The 19,498-nt window shown below is 48.5% G+C and overlaps 1 protein-coding gene across 5 annotated transcripts in view; it reads left to right on the forward strand.

Annotated features, from left to right (window-relative positions):
• Positions 1-19,498, forward strand: part of ttn.1 (titin, tandem duplicate 1) — a 127,632-nt gene that overhangs the window by 82,078 nt on the left and 26,056 nt on the right. For all 5 annotated transcript variants that reach the window (XM_084085146.1, XM_084085147.1, XM_084085145.1 and 2 more), the window contains 2 exons: positions 78-380; positions 597-19,397. In XM_084085146.1, coding sequence (XP_083941272.1) covers positions 78-380; positions 597-19,397 — 19,104 coding nt within the window. The remainder of the gene's footprint in view (positions 1-77; positions 381-596; positions 19,398-19,498) is intronic.

Here is a 19,498-nt window from a genome sequence, read left to right on the forward strand (position 1 = left end):
TTATGTATTAGATTATTAGGTTATGTATCTATGTAAATCATTATCACTAATATAAATTATGGTTCATGAATGTACAGGTCCTCCTGGGGCGCCGTCCAGACCTGATGTTGAGAACATTGGTGGAGATTGTGCCACCGTGATCTGGAAGAGACCTACAGATGACGGAGGAAGTGACATCACAGGGTACTGTGTTGAGAAGAAGGAACGGAAGGCTGCAAGATGGGCCAGAGCAGCCAAGAAATCCATTGTTGAGCTTAGCTATGAAGTCCTGGGTCTCACTGAGGGTGTTGAATATGAGTTCCGTGTTCTGGCTGAGAACAGAGCTGGCTTCGGCGAGCCGAGCTCACCATCACTACCAATCACAACTAAAGTTGTTGCCGGTGAGTAAAGCAGACCTTGTGGCGTTGACGCATTATTGTGTGATTATGTATAATTTCCATGTAAAGATTTGGGCTTGTCCAACCAAATCTATATTTTACAAGAGAAATACAATTGGTAACAATTCAGTCTCTCAACTGTATTGTGACACTTTGTTAATGCTGCAATATTCCTTATTTTACTGAAACAGTACTGATCATTTCTCTTTTTTGTCTCAGATGTGCCTGGACCTCCTGTTAACGTAAGAGTTACAGATACAACCAATACTTGTGCCACTCTGAACTGGGGTAAACCCTTGGATGATGGTGGCCTGCCAGTTACTGGATACATCATTGAACACAAGAAGGACGGAACAGAGGAATGGGTCAAGGACACACCATCTTCCCCACTCAGAATCACAGAGTTTGTTGTTCCTGAGCTGGAAAAGGGAGCTAAATATAACTTCAGAATCAGTGCTGTGAATGCTGAGGGAGTGGGTGAAGCTGCTGAGACTCAGGAGCTGGTTGAGATCATAGAGCGAGAAGCTGAGCCTGATCTGGAGCTGGACGTTGAGCTGAGGAGAACCCTGGTTGTCAGGGCAGGCTGCTCCGTTCGTCTATTTGTGCCAATTAAGGGACGCCCTGCTCCCACCGTCACCTGGACCAAGGAGAACGGTCCTGTTCCACGCGCTGTCATTGACAGCACTGAGTCATTCACCATGCTGCTCATCCCTGACAGCAAAAGGACTGATGCAGGAAAATATGAGCTTACCCTTGAAAACTCAGCAGGAAAGAAGAGTGTCGACATCAATGTAAGAGTTCTGGATTCACCTGGACCTCCAATCAACCTGAAACCAATACACATGGACAAGGAGAGCATCACTCTGCAGTGGGAGATGCCCCTCATCGACGGTGGCGCCAAGATCACCAACTACATCGTTCAGAAGAGGGAATCGACACGCAAGGCATATGCCACAGTCATTACAAAATGCCCAACCACTTCAGCTAAGATCCCTGATTTGGGAGAAGGCTGTGAATACTACTTTAGAGTGTGTGCTGAAAATGAGTATGGCATCGGTGAACCCGTTGAAACTAACGACCCAATCCGGGCATCGCAGGCACCCACTCCTCCAGAGAGTATCATTCCTACTGACATCACTAAGAGCTCTGTGAGCCTGGCATGGACCAAACCCAAGTTTGATGGTGGAAGCAGAGTGACCGGATATGTACTTGAAGCCCAGAAGAAAGGAACTGACCAGTGGGCCCATGTGAACACTGTCAAGACTATGGACTTCTTAGTGAAGAACCTCAATGAGAATGAAGAGTACATCTTCCGTGTTATGGCCGTCAACCATTCTGGTAGAAGTGCTCCTCGTGAGAGCAAGACCATCACTATCAAGGACTCCACTTTCCTACCTGAGTTTGACATGCGTGGTGTGTGCCAGAAGACTGTCATTGCGAAGGCAGGAGACAACATCAAGGTTGAGATTCCAGTTATGGGACGACCTAAACCAACTGTCTCATGGCAGAAGGATGGAGGAGCCCTGAAGCTCACGCAGAGAACCAATGTGGAGACCGCTGGTGCCACAGTTATCTTGACCATCAATGAGTGCATCAGATCTGACAGTGGCACATACACCATGACAGGAAAGAACATCATTGGCTCTGTGTCAGACAACATCTTTGTTAAGGTACACGACGTTCCTGGGCCACCCAAGGGGCCAATAAAGATTGTGGAGATTACTCGTACCTATTGCATCTTCGCCTGGGATACTCCCGTGAATGATGGAGGTGTTCCAATCAACAACTATGTGGTTGAAATCAGGGACACCACGAGCCAAACATGGACTGAACTTTCTTCCACTGTCATCCGCACCATGTTCAAAGCCATCCGTCTGACCACCAACTCAGAATACCAGTTCAGAGTGAAGGCCAAAAACAGATATGGTGTTGGACCTCCCATTACCTCAGAGTCAGTGGTGGCTGCTTATCCATTCAAGGCTCCTGGACCCCCTGGTACTCCTAAGGTTGAATCTTTCACCAAGGACACAATGACTATTGGCTGGAATGAGCCTGTGAATGATGGAGGAAATGCGGTCATTGGATATCACCTTGAGAGGAAAGAGCGAAGCAGCATCATGTGGCTGAAGATCAGCAAAGGTATTGTGAAAGGAAACATCTTCAAAACCACTGGGCTTGAACCTGGAGTTGCCTATGAGTTCCGTGTCACGGCTGAGAACTTGGCTGGCATCGGTAAGCCTAGCAAGGCCTCTGAGCCAATACTGGCCTTGGATCCTGTGGACCCTCCGGGTCAGCCTGAGCCTATCCTCGTCAACAAAAATACCATCACTATTCAGTGGACAAGGCCCGAGTATGATGGTGGTTTTAAGCTCACTGGCTTTACTGTGGAGAAGAGGGACGTGGGTGCTGGTCGCTGGGTTAGAGCCAACTTCACCAACATCGTTGAAACCACCTTCACTGTCAGCGGACTGACTCAGGATGCTTCCTATGAGTTCCGTGTTATTGCCAGAAACTCAGCTGGTGCTGTCAGTGTGCCATCCGAACCTTCAGATCCAATAACTTGCAAGGATGACATTGTTGAGCCACGCATTATGGTTGATGCGATCTTCAAGGATGTAGTTCTTTTGAAGTCAGGCGAGAGCTTTAAGCTTGATGCTGACATTGCTGGACAGCCAATCCCATCCATGGCATGGACCAAGAATGGAAAGGAGATAGAGAACACAATGAAGCTAAATATTAGGTACACTGACCTGACTACCACTCTGGTCAACAAGGACTCTGGAAGAACAGATGGAGGCGAATTTGTCTTGACTGCCACTAATATTGGTGGATTTGTTAAACACATCTTCAATGTGAAAGTGCTCGATAGGCCCGGCCCACCACTCGGACCTCTTGCGGTGTCCGATCTCACAGCTGATGACTGTGTACTGACATGGGCCCCACCTGAAGATGATGGTGGTGCCAAGATTGAAGGTTATGTGGTTCAAAAGCGTGAGTCAAGCAGACTGGCATGGACTGCTGTAGCTACAGAGCTGCAGGTAACACAGCTTAAGGTAACCCACCTGCTCAAAGGAAATGAATACATCTTCAGAGTAATGGCTGTAAATAAATATGGAGTTGGTGAAACTCTTGATTCCGAGCCTACCATTGCTGACAACCCATACAAGGCTCCAGGTCCACCAATAAAACCTGAAGTGACAGCTATTACCAAAGATTCAATGATACTAATGTGGCAAGCTCCTGCAGAAGATGGAGGCAGCCCCATCACAAACTATAACATTGAGAAGAAGGACAAGATCAGCCTCCGTTGGGTCAAATGCAACAAGAGGAAGGTCAAGGATCTGCAGTTCAAAGTAGCAGCCCTTGTGGTAGGACATGAATATAAATTCAGAGTCACTGCTGAAAATGCTGCTGGATTGAGTGCACCAAGTGAAGCCAGTCCATTCTACAAGGCCACTGATGTATTGTACGAACCAGGGACTCCCCAGAACCCCAGAATCCTGGACACGACCAAGTCTTCCATCACAGTTGCCTGGAACAAGCCTTTGTATGATGGCGGCTCTGACATTACTGGTTACATTGTGGAGACCTGCATCCCAACCGAGAAGGAGGAGGATGAGGAATGGACCATTGTGACACCCAAAGAAGGACTTCTTGCCACCTCATTCACTATTATCGACCTGAAGGAGAACCAGGAGTACATGATCAACATCTCTGCTGTGAACAGTGAGGGAATTGGAGAGGCAGCACCTGTGCCTGACAATGCTAAGGCTGAGGACAGGCTCCTCCCACCTGAGATGGACTTGGATGCTGAACTCCGCAAGACTATTAGCATCAGAGCATGTTGTTCACTAAGGCTGTTTGTGCCTATCAGAGGAAGACCGACCCCTGTGGCCAATTGGACCAAGGAAGATGGTGAGCCTGTCGAGAGGGCAACTATCGATACCACATCATCATACACATTGCTTGTTATTGACAATGTCAACAGATTTGACAGTGGAAAGTACAACCTCACAGTTGAGAACCCTTCTGGATCCAAGACAGCTACAGTTCAAGTCAAGGTGCTTGACACACCAAGCGCGCCACAGAATCTGAAGATCAGTGCTATTACAAAAGAGTCTGTCTCACTGGTTTGGGAACCACCAATAAATGAAGGAGGAGTTAAGGTTAAGAACTACATTGTTGAAAAGCGTGAATCAACAAGAAAAGCATATGCCACAGTCAGTGCTAATTGCCACCAAACCAACTTCACAGTTGACAATCTCCAGGAAGGATGCAATTATTACTTCAGAGTTTTGGCAGAGAATGAATATGGCATTGGTCTCCCTATTGAGTCAGGTGAATCAGTCAAGGTGTCTGAGAAACCATCACCACCTGGCAAAGTCACCCTCAAGGATGTTACCAAAAGTAGTGTCACCCTGACCTGGGAGAAGCCAGAACATGATGGTGGCAGCAGAATCGGCTGCTATGTTATTGAGATCCAGCCTAAGGGTGTTGAGAAGTGGACCCAGCATTGCATTGTTAAAGAGACGGAGACTACCATTCCTAATCTTGTTACAGGTGAAGAATACATGTTCCGTGTGTCAGCCAAAAATGAGAAGGGAGCCAGTGACCCACGTCAAATCGGTGTGCCTGTCATTGTTAAAGACCTTGTGATTGCTCCAGCTGTCAAACTTATATTCAACACATTCAGTGTGCTGGCAGGGGAAGACCTGAATGTTGACATTGCATACGTTGCACGTCCTAAAGCAGCAGTATCCTGGATAAAGGATGGTCAGCCTCTGAAGAGAACTGACAATGTAAACATTGGAGCCACAGACACAATGCTGTCCCTTAATATTAAGGAGGCTGCAAGAGAGAATGTGGGACAATACCGCATCAACCTTTCAAGCACAGCTGGAGAGACTGCAGCAGACTTTGGTGTTGTCGTTCTTGACAAACCTGGTCAGCCAGGCGGTCCAGTTAAGATAGACCAGGTCACTGCTGACAGTGTCACCTTCTCCTGGAGCCCACCAGCTTATGCGGGTGGCTGTACCATCAACAAGTACATTGTGGAGAAGAGAGACACAGGAGCCAATGTATGGGTGGTTGTAAATCCTAATCTAGCCAGGACAACGGTCAAGGCTGGCAGACTGAAGACTGGCTCAGAGTATCAGTTCAGAATTACAGCCGAGAACAGGTATGGAAAGGGTCCAGCTCTTCTCTCTCCTCTCGTTGTGGCTCAATATCCATACAAACTCCCAGGACCTCCAGGAACACCTTCTGTTCCATTCGCAACTAAGGACAGCATGGTGGTGCTTTGGAATGAGCCAGTCATGGATGGAGGAAGCCCTATCCTGGGCTATCACCTAGACCGTAAAGAAAGAAACAGCATTCTCTGGGTCAAATTAAACAAATCTATTATTGCTGAACAAACCTACAAGACCACTGGCCTGGAGGCTGGAATGGAATATGAATACAGAGTCTATGCTGAAAACATTGTTGGAATTGGAAAAGCAAGCAAAGTGTGTGAGGGTGTTATTGCTAGAGACCCATGCGACCCTCCTGGCACCCCTGAAGCCACCAAGATTTCCAAGGCCTCTGTCACTATTGTTTGGACCAAACCAGAGTATGATGGTGGAGCAAAGGTCACTGGCTATATAGTGGAGAAGAAGGAGCTGCCAGAGGGCCGTTGGCTGAAGGCTAACTTCACTAATGTCATTGAGACAGAATATACTGCCACAGGCCTTGTGGAGAATAATAAGTATGAGTTCCGTGTCATTGCCAGAAATGCTGCTGGAGTTTTCAGTTTGGCCTCTTACAGCACTGGTCCAATCACTGCCACGGATGAGATTGACCCACCACGCATCAGTATTGACCCAGAGTACACAAAGACTCTGGTGATCAGTGCTGGAGACAGCTTCAAGATTGATGCAGATGTTCATGGCAAACCACTGCCCTCTATCCAGTGGTTGAAGGGTGAACAAGAGCTTGGCAACACAATCCACAGAGAGATTAAAAACACAAGTACAAAGGCCTTTATCAGTGTGAAGGAGGCCAAACTGGCTGATGGAGGCCAGTACACTCTGTTGGTGAAGAATCCAGGAGGTGAGAAGGGTGTGCAAATCGATGTGGTGGTTTTAGATAAACCCGGAGAACCAGAGGGCCCTCTGGTCATCACAGGAGTCGCTATAGATAGATGCTGTGTTGCCTGGAAACCACCTCTCCAAGATGGTGGCAGCAAAATCTCTCACTACATTGTGGAGAGGAGAGAGACCAGCAGACTGGTCTGGACTGTGGTAGACAATAAAGTGGAGAACACCTGTCTGAAGATTACTAAGCTCCTGGAAGGAAATGAGTACACCTTCAAAGTCCGTGCTGTGAATACATTTGGAGTTGGTGCACCACTTCTGTCTGCTGCTGTTACCATCAAAGATCCATATGTGGTTCCTGATTCACCAAAGAACTTGGAGATTTCAGAAATTAAGAAGGACTCCATGAAGCTTTCCTGGGAGGCCCCATCTGAGGTTGGAGGAAGTCCCATCACTGGATATGTCATTGAGAAACATGATAAGGAAGGCGTGAGGTGGACCAGATGCAACAGAACAACAGTCACTGACTTAACATTCAAGGTCACTGGGCTCCTCGAAGGCCATCTGTATGAATTCCGAGTGGCTGCTGAGAATGTCGCTGGTGTCGGTGCTCCAAGCTCCGCCACTGTGTTCTACAAGGCTTTAGATCCTATCTTCAGACCTGGTGCACCATACCACCCCAGAGTTACTGACACAACCAAAACATCAGTGTTCCTCTCATGGGGTAAACCAGTCGAGGATGGAGGCTGTGAGATTCAAGGATACATAGTTGAGTGTTGTACCACTACAGCAACTCCAGAACCACTAGCAGAGGCTCCTGATGCAGATGCACCGGCCGAGGAATGGACCATGTGCACACCACCAGCAGGCATCAAGAAGACCAAGTTCGAAGTCACAAACTTGAAGGAGGGCCAGGCATACAAGTTAAGAATATGTGCCATCAACAAAGTTGGAGTCGGCGAGCCTGCCGATGTCTCTGAAGCCATAATTGCACAGGACAGGGCAGAAGAGCCAGACCTTGACATTGACCCAGAGCTCAGGAAGATTGTATCTGTCAAGGCAGGAACTTCCCTCAGACTGTTCATTCCCGTCAGAGGAAGGCCCACTCCTACCATTACATGGGACAAAGATGAAGCTCCACTCAAGGAGAGTGCTCAGGTTGAAGTGACCAGCAGTTACACATCCTTGGTGATTGACAAGATGAGCAGATTTGACAGTGGAAAATATACAGTCACCGCAGAAAATTCAAGTGGAACTACATCTGCTTATGTTGTGGTCCGTGTTCTTGACACGCCAAGCGCTCCAGCCAATCTGAAGGTCCAAGAAATCACAAACCAGTCAGTGACCCTGGCTTGGGAACCACCTCTCTTGGATGGAGGAGCCAAGATCAAAAACTACATTGTTGAAAAGAGAGAAAGCACACGCAAGACATATGCAGCTGTAGTAACAAATTGTCATGAACTCTCGTGGAAGGTTGAGTCTCTTCAGGAAGGCTGTAGTTATTACTTCAGAGTCAGGGCTGAGAATGAACACGGTGTAGGCATGCCTGCAGGAACCGCTGATCCTCTTAAGGTCTCAGAGGTCCCTCAGTGCCCAAAGAATCTACTAGTTACTGACCAAACCAAGTCCAGCATCTCTCTAGCCTGGGAGAAGCCTGAGTATGATGGTGGAAGCAGAGTCATGCAGTACCTGCTTGAAGTGCAGCTTAAGGGCCAGGACAAATGGAATGGTGTTAACACATTCAAGACAATGGAGACTACTGTTACCAATCTGAATGCAGGAGAGGAGTATATTTTCAGAGTCACAGCTATCAATGAGAAGGGTAAAAGTGATCCCAAGGTCCTCGCTAGCCATGTGATGACCAAGGACCTAGTCTTTGAGCCAGATATTAGACCAGCATTCAGCAGTTACAGTGTAATGGTGGGCAAAGATATGGATGTTGTCATACCAATCGTTGGACGTCCTAAACCAACAATCACATGGACTAAAGATGGTGCTCCTTTGAAGTTCACAACCAGAGTCAACATTGTTAACACAGTTAAACACACAACACTGAGCATGAAGGAGGTAACTGGTGATGATGGTGGCATGTACAGCATCAACGCCACCAATTCTGCTGGAAAGAAAGATATATCACTTGAAATCATTGTTCTTGACAAGCCTGGACCTCCCACTGGCCCTGTGAAGTTTGATGAAATCACAACCCAGAGTGTGACCATCTCATGGGCCCCACCAAAGTACAACGGTGGCTGCCAGATCTCTAACTACATTGTGCAGAAGAGAGACACCACAACAAACGTATGGGAGAGTGTCAGCGTAAACTGTGCAAGAACCTCTATCAAAGTGCCCAGGCTAAAGACTGGAGCTGAATATCAGTTCAAAATCATTGCTCAGAACCGTCATGGCAAGAGTTACGGTCTGGATTCAAAATGTGTTGTTGCTCAGTACCCATACAAAGAGCCTGGTCCCCCTGGCACTCCCTTCATCGCCTCTCTATCTAGGGACTACATGAATGTTGAGTGGAATGAGCCTGTCGTAGATGGAGGCAGCCCTGTCCTTGGCTACCATCTTGAGAGGAAAGAGAGAAACAGTATTCTTTGGGTGAAGATCAGCAAGTCTCTCATTCATGATACCACCTTCAAGAGCTACCCCTTGGAGGAGGGAGTTGAATATGAATACAGAGTTTATGCTGAGAATATTGTCGGCATTGGCAGATGCAGCAAGCTCTCTGAGGGCTGTGTTGCACGTGACCCATGTGACCCTCCTGGTACTCCAGAAGCCATCCGTGTGACTAAAGACACCATTGTCATCGAGTGGACCAAGCCTGAGTATGATGGTGGTAGTAATATTACCGGTTACACTGTGGAAAAACGTGATCTGCCAGAGGGTCGTTGGATAAGGGCCAACTTTACTAACGTGATTGAGACCAAGTTCACTGTCACTGGCCTGACTGAAAACGCGCAATACGATTTCAGAGTCATCGCTAAAAATGCTGTCGGCACCATCAGCAAGCCGTCCTTGAACAGTGGAGCAATCATTGCAAGTGATGAGGTGATTGTACCTAGTTTCTCCATTGACCCTGCTTTCACCAAGACAATTGTAGTCCATGCCAGAGATACATTCAAGCTTGACGCTGATGTCCGTGGCAAGCCACTGCCCACAATCAAGTGGTTCAAGGATGAGAAGCCAATCATAAATACACTTAGACTTGAGATTAAGGACACAGACAACCATGCTATGATTGTTATTAAGGAAGCAATTAGAATGGATGGTGGACTTTATACACTTCAGCTGACAAATGTAGCTGGCACTGAGACCATACCATTCAAGGTTGTGGTCCTGGACATACCTAGCCCATGTGAAGGACCTCTCCACATCACTGGAGTAGCTGAAGACAGATGCACACTGGTATGGCAGGCCCCACAGCATGACGGAGGCAGTCCCATTACACATTACCTCATTCAAAGGAGAGAGACCAGCCGTTTGGCTTGGACTGTGGTTTCTAACAGCTGCAACACAACATGCTACAAAGTAACCAAACTGCTGGAAGGCAACGATTACATGTTCCGTGTCATGGCTGTCAACAGCTATGGAGTCAGTGAGCCTTTGGAGTCTGGAGGAGTGATCATGAAGACTCCATTTGTTCCTCCTGGCCCCCCTCACATTGAGGACGTATCCAACATTGCCCATGATGGTATGACAATCACCTGGACAGCTCCTGAGAATGATGGTGGCAGTGAAGTCACAGGCTATATCATTGAGAAGAAAGACAGAATTGGAATCAGATGGACCAGATGCAACAGGCAGAAGGTCACTGACCTCTCTTTCAGAGTGACAGGCCTCTCCACTGGTCATGAGTACGAGTTCAGAGCGACTGCTGAGAATGTGGCCGGAGTGGGTGAGCCATCCCTGCCAACTTCATACTACAAGGCCAGTGATCCCAAGTATAAGCCTGGAGCACCAGCATATGTAAATGTGATTGACACTACCAAGACCTCCATCACAGTGTCATGGGGCAAGCCCCTGTCTGATGGTGGCACCGCCATCCAGGGATTCATTGTAGAAGTCTGCAAGGCTGAGGAAGAAGAGTGGACTATGGTGACTCCACCCACTGGGCTGCGTGTCAACAAATATGAAATTACGAACCTCACAGAGGGTCAAGAATACAAGATTCAGGTGTGTGCCCTGAACAAGCTGGGAGTTGGTGAGCCAGCTGCCATCTCAGGGACAGCCAAGCCAGAGGAGAAGTTGGTCGAACCACTCATTAGCCTGGATTCTGAACTGAGGAAGGGCATTGTTGTGAAAGCAGGAGCGTCTGTCAGAATCAATGTTCCATTCAAGGGCAGACCTACTCCTGAGATCATGTGGACTAAGGATGAAGCAGAGCTGCCTGAGAAGGCAGTGGTTGAGAAGGCTCTTGACCACACTCTTCTGGCCATCGACTCATGTGACAGGAATGACTCAGGAAAATACACACTGACCCTAACAAACAGCAGTTGCACGGTTTCTGAGTTTGTAGCTGTTAAGGTCCTGGATACACCTGGAGCTCCTTCGAAACTGGTTGTACAAGACATCAAGAAGGACTCTGTCACTCTTGTTTGGGACGCACCATTGGTTGATGGTGGCTCCAAGATAAAGAACTATGTCATTGATAAACGTGAATCAACCAGGAAAGCATATGCCAATGTCTCCACCAAATGCACCAAGACAACTTTCAAGGTTGACAACCTGGTGGAGGGGGCTATGTACTACTTCAGAGTTATGGCTGAAAATGAGTTTGGTGTTGGTCAGTCTGTTGAAACCAAGGCGGCTTCCAAGGTCTCTGAAGCGCCTCTGCCTGTTGGAAAAGTCTTCCTTACTGATGTCACAAAAACAACTGCATCTCTGGCCTGGGAGAAACCAGAGCATGATGGAGGCAGCAGGATTGCTGGCTACCTTATTGAGATGCTGCCTAAAGGCACAGATAAGTGGGGAGTTGTAGCAAATGTCAAGGGCACAGCATGCGAGGGCACTGTCACAGCCCTGACAACTGGAACAGAGTATCTGTTCCGTATCATTGCTCATAATGAGAAGGGAAAGAGTGAGCCCAAGCAACTTGCTACACCCGTCATTGCTAACGATATGACCATCGAGCCAAGCATCAGGATGCAGTTCAGCACTTACAGTGTATTAGCTGGAAAAGATCTGAAGGTTGACTTCCCTGTAATTGGCAGGCCCAAACCTAAAATCGCATGGACTAAAGATGGTCTGCCTCTGAAGCTTACATCCAGTCTCAATGTGATTAACACACCCACAACAACTGGCCTCGAGATAATCGAAGCAAGCAGAGAGCACTTTGGCAAATACCACGTAACCGCAACTAGCAGTGTTGGCACATTCAGTCTAGATATGGGTGTCATTATCCTTGACAAGCCCGGCCCACCAACAGGTCCACTAAAGGTTCTTGAAGTGAGTAACTCCTTCGTCCATCTCTCCTGGGAGCCTCCACAGTACACAGGTGGATGCCAGGTGAAGAACTACATAGTTGAGAAGAGAGACACAAACACTCAAGAATGGCAGACAGTCACTTCACAACTTGCTAGACTAGCCATCAAGGTCACAAAGCTGAAGACTGGTGCTGAGTATCAGTTCAGAATTATGGCTGAAAACAGATATGGAAAGGGTGCATCTCTGGACTCCAAGGCCATCGTGGTGCAGTACCCATACAAAGTACCTGGACCTCCTGGAACGCCTCGTGTCGCGTCTGGTACAAAGGAGATGATGATCGTTGAATGGAATGAACCTGTCAATGATGGTGGCAGCACAGTTACTGGCTACCATCTGGAGAGCAAGGAACGGAGCAGCATCCTTTGGAATAAACTGAACAAGACCTTAATCACTGATACTCAATTCAAGATCTGCAATCTGGAGGAGGGTATTGGATATGAATTCAGGGTCTCTGGTGAAAACATAGTTGGTGTCGGCAGGTGCAGCAAAACTTCTGAGTCCTTTGTTGCCCGTGACCCCTGTGATCCTCCTGGAACTCCAGAGGCTGTAACTATCTCTAAGAACCTTATTAAGATTAAGTGGACGAAGCCTGAGTATGATGGTGGCAGCAAAATAAATGGATATGTGGTGGAGAGGAAAGACCTGGCCTCTGAAGAGCGTCGCTGGGTCAGAGCCAACTTCACCAATATCATTGAGACAGAGTATACCAGCACTGGACTGACAGAAAATGAGCAGTATGAATTCAGAGTAATTGCCAGAAATGCAGCGGGAACCTTTAGTCCGCCATCTTACAGCTCTGGACCCATCACTGCTACTGATGAAATTGAAGCACCCACAGTATCAATGGATCCCAAATATAACGACGTTATTGTTATCAATGCTGGAGAAAACCTGCTTCTGAATGCTGACATCCATGGAAAACCAATCCCTGATGTGGTCTGGTTGAAGGAGGGCAAGGAGATGGTCAAGGCCCTGCGCTTTGAAGTGAAAACCACTCAGAAGCGTGCAGCTCTGACCATCAAGGATGTTACCAAGCTGGACGGTGGTCACTATGACCTCCAGCTCACAAACCTGGGTGGTGTGAAAACCATTCCAATAGATGTAAAGGTCCTGGATAAACCAGGTCCTCCTGCTGGATCTATCACTGTGACTGGGGTTATGGCTGACAGGTGCACTCTAGCATGGGCAGAGCCAGCTCTGGATGGTGGAGCTAACATCACCCACTACATCCTGGAGAAGAGGGAGACCAGCAGACTGTCCTGGACCATCGTTGCACCCAGTGTCCAGACTCTGTACTACAAAGTGCTCAACCTAATGACTGGAAATGAATATATCTTCAGAGTCAGAGCAGTCACCAAATATGGTACTGGAGATTTCCTGTTGTCTGAACCTGTGATTGCACGTAATCCATACAAGCCACCTAGCGCTCCTGGAACTCCTGAGGCAAGCCAGATCACAAAGGACTCTATGGTTCTGACATGGTCTGCGTCAGACCAAACTGGTGGAGCAGACATTGACAGTTACCACCTTGAGAAACGTGATAAGGATGGTGTGAGGTGGACCAAGTGCAACAGGCAGAAGGTCACCGAGACCCACTTCAAAGTCACAGGGCTCATGACGGATCACTTTTATGAGTTCCGTGTGGCTGCTGAGAATGAGGCTGGAATGGGAGACTTGAGTGAACTGTCCATGTTCTACAGAGCTTCTGATGCCCCCACACCACCTGGACCTCCACACCACCCTAAGGTGACAGACTACACCAAGTCCACTGTCTCTCTATCCTGGGGCAAACCTGATTCCGATGGTGGCGCTTACGTTAAGGGCTACATTGTTGAGATGAGGGAGTACACACCAGGCACAGAGGAGGAGGAGGACGAGGAGTACGAGGAGGAGGAGGAGGCAGAAGTAGCACCAGTGGTTGGAAAGGAATGGACCACGTGCACTCCACCCACTGGTATTCAGGCTACTAAACTCACAATCACAGACCTGAAGGAGGGCGTAGAGTTCCAGTTCCGTGTCTGTGCCATCAACTCAGAAGGGGTGGGAGAAGCAGCTAAAGTACATAGCACCGTGGTCACCTCTGACAAGATAGAAGCACCTGAGATCGAGCTGGACGCTGAACTCAGAAAGGTTGTCTCTGTCCGTGCTGGTGGAAGTCTGCGTCTATTTGTCCCCATTCGTGGAAGGCCAGAGCCTGCTGTGAAATGGGAGAAGGTGGAAGGAGTTATCTCTGAACGTGTTACGATTGAATCCACTAGCTCATACACTATGCTTGTCATTGACGGCGTCAACCGCTTCGACAGTGGCAAATACTCACTGACCCTGGAGAACGACAGCGGAACCAAATCTGCTATTGTTGCTGTGAGGATTCTGGATACACCAAGTGCACCACAGACCTTCACTGTCAAAGAGATCAAGAAAGATTCAGTGACTCTTACCTGGGATACTCCACTAATTGATGGTGGAGCTAAGATTACAAACTACATTGTGGAGAAGAGAGAGTCTGTCAGGAAGGCCTACACCGCTGTCAGCAGTAACTGCACTGCAAACATGTTCAAGATTGATGAGCTGCCTGAAGGAGGCATGTACTATTTCAGAGTCTGTGCTGTGAATGAGTATGGCCAAGGGCAGACGGTTGAAACCAAAGAAATCAAGGTTTCTGAGGTGCCCATGCCACCAAGCAAGGTCACAGTCATTGATGTCACCAAGACCAGCGTGTCACTCCACTGGGAGAAACCTGCTCATGACGGTGGTAGCAAGGTCATGTGCTATAATGTTGAATACAATACAAAGACTGGTGATAAATGGGGCACAGCATGCACAGTCAAGGTGCCTCTTACTGAAGCCACTGTTCCTAACTTGAATACTGGCGATTCCTATTTATTCAGAGTTCTTGCAATAAATGAGAAGGGAAAGAGTGAGCCTAAGGATCTGGGAGTGCCTGTAGTGGCAAAGGATGTTGATATTGAGCCATCTGTGAACCTGCAGTTCAACACATACAGTGTTAAGGCTGGTGATGATCTGACAATTGAGGTGCCAGTGAGAGGTAGGCCTAAGCCTGTTGTATCCTGGAAGAAGGACAACCTTCCTCTGAAGCAGACATCATCACTGACCATCCTTAACACAGCAACCTCTTCCAAGATCGTCATCTTGGAGGCAGGCAAAGAACATGTCGGAAAATATCAGATCGTCCTGGCCAACCCAGTTGGCACAGTCACAGCAGATATTGGAGTTGTGGTCCTTGACAAACCAAGTCCACCTAAAGCTGTTAAAGTGGATGCTGTAACTTCAGACAGCATCACACTGTCCTGGTCTCCACCAGCTTACGATGGTGGCTGCTCCATCAGCGGCTACATTGTTGAGAAGAGAGACACAAACAGTCAAGAATGGCAGATCGTTGCCAGCAATGTAGCCAGAACATCTTTGAAGGCTTCACGACTGACACATGGCGCAGAGTACCAGTTCCGTATCTATGCTGTTAACCGTTATGGAAAGAGTTCGCATCTGGACTCCCCTGGAATCACCGCTCAGTACAACTTCAAGCAGCCTGGACCCCCTTCCACTCCCATAGTGAAACTGGCCACCAAGTCCTACATGATTGTGACTTGGAACGAGCCTGTTGCTGATGGAGGGAGCACTGTTCTGGGCTATCACCTGGAGAGAAAGGAACGCACCAGCATCCTCTGGAACAAGATGAACAGAAGCATGATCAAAGACACCGAGTACAAAGTCAATAGCATTGAGGAGGGTATGTCGTATGAGTACCGTGTCTATGCAGAGAACATTGCTGGTATTGGAAAATGCAGCAAGGCTTGTGAAGCTGTAGCAGCCAGAGATCCATGCGACCCTCCAGGTACACTTGTGGCCACTGCGGTTACTAGGAGTTCTGTTTCTCTGTCTTGGGATAAACCAGAGTATGATGGCGGAGCCAAAGTGTCTGGATACATCATTGAACGCAGAGATCTTCCTGAAGGCCGCTGGGCAAGATGCAACTTCACCAATGTTCCTGAGACCTATTATGATGTGACTGGCCTCACAGAGAACAGCCAGTATGACTTCCGTGTCATTGCCAAGAATGCAGCTGGATTGTTCAGTATACCATCTTGGAACACTGGTTCCATCACTGCCAAAGATGATGTGGACCCACCACGCATCATGATGGATGTCAAGTTCAGAGAAGCAGTGGTTGTAAAGGCAGGAGAAACACTGAAGATCAACGCTGACATTGCCGGACGCCCTGCTCCCGTCATCTCTTGGAAGAAGGATGGTAAAGAAATTGAATTGAGAGCCAGAATCCAGATCGTTTCAACTGATACCAGCACCTCTCTCACTGTGAAGGACTGCATCAGAAGAGACTCTGGCCAGTATGTCCTGACCTTGCAGAATATTGCTGGTACAGTCACAATGCCTGTCGACTGTGTGATCATTGATAAGCCAGGTCCCTCAGCAGGACCTCTAGAGATCACAGGCCTTAATGCTGTGGAATGCAATCTTTCATGGGGTCCACCTCAGGAGGCTGGTGGTGCTGACATCACACACTACATTGTTGAGAAGCGTGAGACCAGCCGTCTGGCCTGGACACAACTGAAGGGAGACCTCACAAGAACAAATTACAAGGTCACGGGATTGCTCAAGGGCAACGAGTACATCTTCAGGGTTCTGGCTGTCAACAAGTATGGACGTGGCGAGGCCCTGGAGTGTGAAGCTATCAAGGTAACGGATCCATACACAGTTGCGACCGCTCCCACTAGTGTTGATGTCACTGCTGTAACTGGAGATTCAATGACGCTCACCTGGTCCCCACCATTCTGTGATGGAGGCAGTCCTCTCGCAGGATACGTGATTGAGCGTCGTGAAAAGACAGGAATGCGCTGGGTGCGTGTAAACAGGGAGCTAGTCACTGAATGCACAACAGTAGCAACTAAACTGCGCAAGATGTGCGAATATGATTTCAGAGTCATTGCTGAGAATGCTGCTGGCATGAGTCCCCCAAGTGAGGCATCTGCAGTCGTCAGAGCATTGGATGCTCTTATTGTGCCTTCACGCCCAACCAAGCCAAAGATCCTCAACTCCACCAAGGACACTGTTAGCATTGCGTGGAGAGCACCTACAGAGAATGGCGGTGCTGTAATCCTTGGCTACAGTGTAGAGTACAGAGACTTCATCCGCAAAGCAGAGGAGGAGGAAGAAGAAGAAGAATATGAGGAAGAGGAGGAAGAGGAGGAATCACCAGAGGAACTGGCAAGCTGGGTTGAGGCCATTCCTCTCACTAAGAGTCTGGAGTTCACCATTTCTGGACTGAAGACAGATGCAGAATATGAGTTCTCTGTGAAGGCAATAAACAAGGTTGGCAGCGGTGCCCGTAGTCTAAACTCAGATCCAGCCGCAGCAATGGACAGAACATCATCACCATCATTCGACGTTGACATTGAAATGCGCAAGGTAATGATCGTCACACACAGCACAGCATTCACTTTGAATGCGCCATTCAAGGGCAACCCTGCACCAACAGCGACATGGGTCAAGGAGGGTGTTGATCTTAAGGTTAGAGGAACCATTGATGTAACTGAATCCAACTCATCACTGACCATTGAGAAGGCAACAAGGTATGATTCTGGAGAGTACTCAGTCACCATTGAGTCACCTTTAGGAACTGCAACACTGCCCATGGCTGTCAAGGTCCTTGACTCTCCTGGACCAGTGCTCAATGTGAAGGTTACAGCAGTGACCAGGGACTCTGCTACCCTCGCTTGGGAATATCCTGAGAACGACGGTGGCGATGCTGTGATGGCCTACCATGTGGAGAAACGTGAGGCCAGCAAGAAGGCCTGGGTAAATGTAACCAACAACTGCCGCACAATGTCATACAAGGTGGAGGATCTGCAGGAAGGAGCCGTTTATTACTTGAGGGTCATTGGAGAAAATGAGCATGGTGTGGGCATTCCTCAGGAGGCCAAGAGTGGCACAAAGATTACAGAGGTGCCAAGTCCACCCACAAAACTTGGAGTTGCAAATGTAACAAAGGACACCATTACCATCGCCTGGACCCGACCAGAGTACGATGGTGGCAGCAGAGTATCTGGCTACCTCATCGATGCTTTGGAGAAGGGCCAGACCAAGTGGGTGAAGTGTTGTAATGTGAAGACCATGACTCACACCATCAAGGGCCTGAGGGAAGGTGGCGAGTACTTCTTCAGAGTCAGTGCTGAGAACCACGCTGGTCTCAGTGAACCCAAGGAAATGATTGTACCTGTTATTGTCAAGGAAATACAAGAGGCTCCAGAGTTTGACCTGAAGAATTACCCCAACCACAGTGTCTATGTGAGAGCAGGCTCCAACCTGACCTTTGAGATTCCTCTCACTGGCAAGCCCATGCCTAAAGTGTCCATGTCCAAGAACAATGTCGTCATCAAGGGCCACCAGAGGCTCCTGACAGAGGTGACACCAGAGAGCCTCGTCATCACACTCAACGAGAGTACTGCCGCAGATGCTGGCAAGTACGAAATCACCGCATCCAACGTGGGCGGAACCACCAAGATCTTCATTATCGTCGTGGTGCTGGACAGACCCGGAGCTCCGACCGGCCCTATCGAGATTGGAGACATCGGCGAAACCACTGTCTGCCTGAAATGGTCTCCTCCATTGTACGACGGAGGAAGCCCCGTCACCAACTATGTGGTTCTCAAGCGTGAGACCAGCACCCCCAACTGGGAGGAGGTGACATCAAACGTGGCCAGGAGTGCTTTCAAGGTGACCAAGCTGACCAAGGGAGAGGGGTATCAATTCAGAATCAAGGCTGAAAATCGCTTCGGCATCGGCGACCACATTGACACCAATTCAGTCACAATCAAACTTCCATACACCATCCCTGGACCTCCATCCACACCATGGGTGAGCTTTGTCTCCAGGGAGAGCCTGACCGTCTGCTGGAATGAGCCAGTGGTGGACGGTGGGAACACAGTGTTCGCATACCACCTCCAGATGAAGGAGCGGAGCAGCATTCTGTGGCAGAAGGTCAACAAGACAGGCATCCCAGCCATGCAGTGGAGAGTCTCCAACGTTTTCCCTGGTCACATCTACGAGTTCAGGGTATCAGCTGAGAACGCTGCTGGTATTGGAAAGTTCAGCAAAATCTCTGAGGAGATCCTGGCTATTGATGCCTGCGAGCCCCCAGCGAACGTTCGCGTCACAGAGGTGACTAAGAACTCAGTCAGTCTTGTCTGGCAGAGACCTCCATATGACGGAGGAGCCAAGATCACCGGATACAACCTGGAGAGAAGAGATCCTACCACCGGCAGATGGGTCAAGGCCAACTTCACCAACATCATTGAGATGGCCTTCACTGTGTCTGGTCTGACACAGGACGAGACCTACGAGTTCAGAGTCTATGCCAGGAATGCAGTCGGCTCTGTCAGCAACCCATCTCTCATCGCTGGCCCGGTCACCTGTGTTGATTCAAGTGGTGAGTTCATAGTCAAATGTTATCTGATGTAACGTGTCATAATAAGTAGTTGGAAAGTGAAGAGTCATTGTGAAGGCACTGAAGGCAAATGAATGAACTAC

Source organism: Gymnoscopelus microlampas (assembly GCF_963454915.1).
Source record: "Gymnoscopelus microlampas genome assembly, chromosome: 17".
Lineage (NCBI taxonomy): Eukaryota > Metazoa > Chordata > Actinopteri > Myctophiformes > Myctophidae > Gymnoscopelus > Gymnoscopelus microlampas.